At 35.8% G+C, this 5,130-nt stretch overlaps 1 protein-coding gene across 1 annotated transcript; it reads right to left on the reverse strand.

Annotated features, from left to right (window-relative positions):
- Positions 1 to 261: 261 nt before the first annotated feature.
- LOC129309576 (probable beta-1,4-xylosyltransferase IRX10L) lies at positions 262 to 2,403 on the reverse strand. The gene is made up of 3 exons (XM_054951197.1): positions 1,613 to 2,403; positions 1,217 to 1,458; positions 262 to 1,059 (listed from the first exon to the last, which is right to left on the reverse strand). The coding sequence occupies exons 1-3, from the start codon at positions 2,018 to 2,020 to the stop codon at positions 546 to 548; spliced, it is 1,164 nt and encodes a 387-aa protein (XP_054807172.1). The 5' UTR covers positions 2,021 to 2,403; the 3' UTR covers positions 262 to 545.
- Positions 2,404 to 5,130: the final 2,727 nt, after the last annotated feature.

The raw sequence follows: 5,130 nt of genomic DNA on the forward strand, positions 1-5,130 counted from the left end.
TAGTTAAAAAGAATCTTCGTTTTACATTATATTCCTTTTAAAAAATTTAAAACTTTAAGAAATATACATCCTTAAATTTGACGATTTAAATTTTTCAAGACACAAGAAACATCACACGTGCTCTAAATATTTTCTATTGGCAAAAAAATCCAACTTCCAACAATAATGCAGCACCCCTCCACCAATTGATCATTTAATAAACTCCTTTAAAAAAAAGAAAATTGTTACAAAGGACGCAAGTGCAAGAGTCTCCCATTGAACTACGGATGAAACTAGTCTTTTACTAAGTGAAACTAGGAATATCTGCCACAAATAACCTATACAAATAAATGCAGTTTATATGACAAACAAATACAGAGAAACAGAGCTCCAAAATGGAGATTTCATGATTTCATAAACTGTCCAAGAAAATGTCAAAATTTACAGTAACCAAAGAAAAACTGGCTTCTCAATTACAACCCAACCCTATGAACATTTGGAGGACTGACCAAGATATGTGAAGAATCACAAATGGCTCTAAAGAAAACTGTTGCCAATTGCCATTGTTACCATGGTTTCAAGTCACCCACAGGACCAGCAGTCCAATTCAGAATCTTCTCCCCGGGTTTCAAGTATATCCTCTTGTCATGTGGCAGCTTACGAGCAAGCCCATTTAGAACTTGATGGAATGCATCGCCTGGTTGAGCAGGTTGAGGGAATAACATGGCTTGTTTCATTGAAGGGTTAGCAAGCAATCTCTGCTTTCTAAGTATTATTTCTGGGGGAATAGATGTGAGTATGGTATCCAACTTAGGGACATCTTCCTCGTCAACAAACACACCAATCTCTTCCCATGGGATTGCGTCAGCAAAGGGTAGAACAATATCATCTGCAATGATGACGGGGATGCAACCAAATATTACAGCTTCAACCAATCTTGGGCTCCAAGGAGCCCAGCCAAGTGGACACAAACAAAACACCGCTCGCTGCATGTCCTCATAGTATGTGGTTGGATGCTCGGTGGAAATGTCAAAAAGTGGATTGTCCTTGAAGTTCTCCCATACTGCTGCTCTTGCACCTCTGTAAATTTGTAATAAAACTATAGGAGTTAATTCTGTTTCTTGCAGATTCAATAGAGGAATTCAAGACAGCCTTCTAATGAAAATATAGGAAAACAAATGGAAACCAACACACAACTTAACACTCTTTTCATACTGAAAATTGTAATAAGACCTACCTTGCATAGTAACCACCTTCAGGGTCATTTCCAACATCATAGAACAGTCCTCGAAAGTAAACAAAAATGGACCTAGGAATCTTTTCAGAAATCAGGTGGGTGTGCATTTTCTGTGGAGGAGCATAGGGAGGAATGGTGATTGATCCCTCCTTCAAGCACACATGATTCTTTTGTCCAAATGTCTGAACTAGGGTTGCACGCTGTAGCAATGGAAGAATTCCTCTTTCAATAGCCTTCTCTTCCTGGAACAAAATAGCATGATTTAAAAGAACATTACTAGATTCATCATCTACGGCAGAAATAATGAAATCTACAAGACACCAAAATCTGTTGACAAGCTCAGAGGCATTTGATAGTAATACGGATAGAATGATCATGATATTCCCAATTTCTTACTTGATAATGGAAGCATGCGCCAAAGTCATGAGGAACCACAAAGAAATGATCTGCTCCTTCTGTCCGGTTCCAATAAGGCCAGTTTGAAGATATAAGCTGGATAGCACTTCTCATCATTCGTGGTGACTTGAAAGGTAAGGGAAGGCCATTTGGGGTCAAGTCACAGGTAGTGTATACTGGGGTATAAAACCAATCAGCTTCTTCAGGATTAAGGGTCCGAACAGGGCTAGATAAAAGAAACCGGTGCATAAAGATCTCGGCTGCAAACATATGGTTGAGGCATCTTGGGTCCTTTTGCAGAATTTTCTTATTGTATTTGCTTGGAAGTTCATAAACAAAGACCTTCAGCCTCCCCACTGGATTGTCTTCGAGTACATCACCAGCACTACCTACAATTGGCCCAATCATAACAAGTTTGACAGTCTCATCTTTTTAGAAGGAATATGTATTCTGATTGTAAAACAATAATAAAAAAGAAAAGTAAGCGATATGTAATTAGTCCCAGTTTATCTCCTCAATGAGATTTGTTTCATTAGGTGTTTGAGAGATAGCGGAGAAGGCTGCTTGCTAGAACCTTGAAAGTTAAAGCAGACTGGTATGTGCAGGTGTGTTCTTGTGTTGACATTACCAGATAGATCTCTTCTTTTACTCTACCCAACTATGGTTGCTTCCCTAGTGCTTCAACTCCAAGCAAATGCTACAATTTCAAAACTTTTACATCACCAGGGTGATTAGAGAAGGAAGCATTTAAATGTCATCAACCATAAAGGTATCTGAGATCCAAATTTTAATTTATGTTAGGTATCTTATCTCTTCCTAGTCAACGGAATTTTCCTGCATTTGCAAAATTATCCTAGAAGAGTGGAAGTATCATAAGGAATGAGAACTTGATTCTACGTAAATAGCAATTAAAGGTAAGTCATGACCCTCTAATTGGAGAAAAAGTTAATTTCGACATAATTCAGAGAACCTCGAGATGAAAATCATATTACTGTAGTGACAGAACTATCAAGTCAAAGGTCCTCAAGATTTCTAACACAATCCCACCAACTTGACTTATTCAAAGCGAAGCTTAAGTAGCGCCACAAGGAAAATTGAGAAGCAGGAAACAAAGTGGGAAAAGGAGAAGAAAATAAAGGATTTACTTATCTGCAGGATTCATATCCTACACCTATAACTATATTAGAGAATGAATATCAAAAATTCAGAATAATCAGAAAATTTAGCCTTTACTCCTATCATAGCTAACCTAATGGTCTGATGAAATATAGTGCTCCAATAGGGCATCATTTCAGTTACAATCAACAATGTTACCAACTCCTATTTCCTTTGCTCCAAGCAAAGCAAATCATGGAGAACGGCCATAGAGCACCCCAAAAAAATATGCTTTATGCTCTTATGTGCCTCAGTGTGACCCGACTTCCGACATTTATAAAACAATCCAGGATTGTAAATGCTAATGGGAAATCAGGAGCAAGTAATTTATGCTTTATGCTTTATGCTTTATGCTCGTAGCCCCATTTCATAGGGCATTATATGCTTCTTCCAAAATCACAAGCTAAATTGCTATGGTCCCCTCAAGGAGTTAGTGAAAAATGAATCATCTAAGGGGGAAAATTATGAAGTAATTTATGAACTATTCTCCTTAATATCCCTTTCCTATACAGAACAAAATCCGATTTTCATTTGAAGATTACAAATGGCGTGAGTCTGGCCATATGATTTCAAAAGAAAGCTTGAGAAACAATGTTTTATGAGTAGACAGTAGACAGTAGACAAAGTAGGATGTAAAATTCTTCTACTGAGCAAAAAAGTTAGCAACTTGTACGAAAAAAATCCTAATAACCCTCAATCGGAATTAGATCTTAACTGAAGTCAAATGCTAAAAAAACACAGAAAGCCGCTGAAAAACATAAACTGAAATGACTATAACAGGTAGACCGAAGAAATGACCAGAATCAAAACCACCAATGAACGCAATGCAAGAAGACAAAGCTAATTAAACCAATAGAGATGGGATATAGTCAACTCAAAGAAAAGTTACTGGTGGGACAAGCTGAAGAAATTAAAAAGGATAAATCAAAGAAATACTACCTGAAAATTCTCTCAGTAGGTTGATTCCCGCCCCGCTGCACAGCAGCAAAAAGGATCCAAAGAAGAACCAAATTGCAAGCATTCATTTTTGAATCCCCACAACGAAATTTCTGGATTCTCACTCACAGGCGCGCAGGAAAAAGGAAAGGTTTATACAAACATGGTCTCAAAAGACGAGACAAAGAATGAAAGCAAGTCAAGCTGATTTAGGATGACGGTTAAGACGTCGCAAGGGAAAGTAGTTGAGGGAGATTTCTTAGGATTTGAGCTTGTGAGGCTCAGCTAGAAGAAAGGGATATGGGTTCTTCCCAGCAGCAATGAGAGAGACAGATTAGATGCACCCACAAAAAATTATTAGAAGAAAAAAATGGATTTGCTTCGAAGAAACGAGGAAACGAGTTCAGCGATTCGATGAAAGAAAAAGAAAAAAAAATAATGGAAATGATTGATGATTGATTATAGAAGAAGGAGAACCTAGCTGGAGCAGCAGAATTTGCAAAATTTCTAGTTTGATGAGCAGTCCATCTCAGACTACCATAAAAGCTTGAACACGCCACAACCCAACCATGCTACACTGTTGTGCTCGATTTGCTTTCATTTACTATTGCAGAGTCGTGACCAAAAAAATGTCACTCTGGCAAAACAAATGGTCACATTTTTTGCATGGCAAAAAGGAATGAAATAAGTTTCCATTTTCATATTAGTGCCCTTTTGGATAAGGAGAAAACACGCGTTTTGAACTCAAAATCAATTTTTTCTGTCAATCTATCCAAACAGTCGAAAATAATCAAAAATCAATTTTGGGCCAAAACGCTCGTTTTTCCTGAAGCTCCCTTCGTCCGCTTTTTGCCAAAAGTTTGTCAAAAACGTTGGGAAAAATTACAAAAACAGGCCCAGGAAAAAATTACAAAGAAAGCACATAATTTAATAAAAATAAAATTAAACTCTCTTCTTTTTCTTTTTTTTTCCTTAATAAAATTTAAACTTTATATATTTAAAAAATTAATATTTGATATTTAAAAATTAAATTATATAGTTAAAAATTAATTTTGATTAAATTATCCAAATATCTTCAATTCTATTAAAATTAATTTTAAAAAAACAATATCCAAACAGATTACGTTATAACATAATCAATTATGATTAAAATCTACCACTTAATCAATTATTTTCATAATCTATTATACCCAACTGAAATCCAAACAGACCTTTAGGATTCTATGATGACTTATGATATTGTCCCATATGAATATGCAGCTACGACAGAAGAACAATTTTTTTTAATAATCAATAATAGGATAGTTAGTTAAAAAAGTCCAAATGTGAGTCGTTTTTTTTTTTGGAAAACTATCGTAATAAATACATAAAAGTTATACTGTACCAAAAAAAATACTTTTTTTACCAACATTGTACCAAAAAATACT

Source organism: Prosopis cineraria, unplaced genomic scaffold (genome assembly GCF_029017545.1).
Source record: "Prosopis cineraria cultivar Desert tree isolate PC_DT_omini unplaced genomic scaffold, ASM2901754v1 PC4, whole genome shotgun sequence".
In the NCBI taxonomy this organism is placed as follows: Eukaryota; Viridiplantae; Streptophyta; class Magnoliopsida; order Fabales; family Fabaceae; genus Prosopis; species Prosopis cineraria.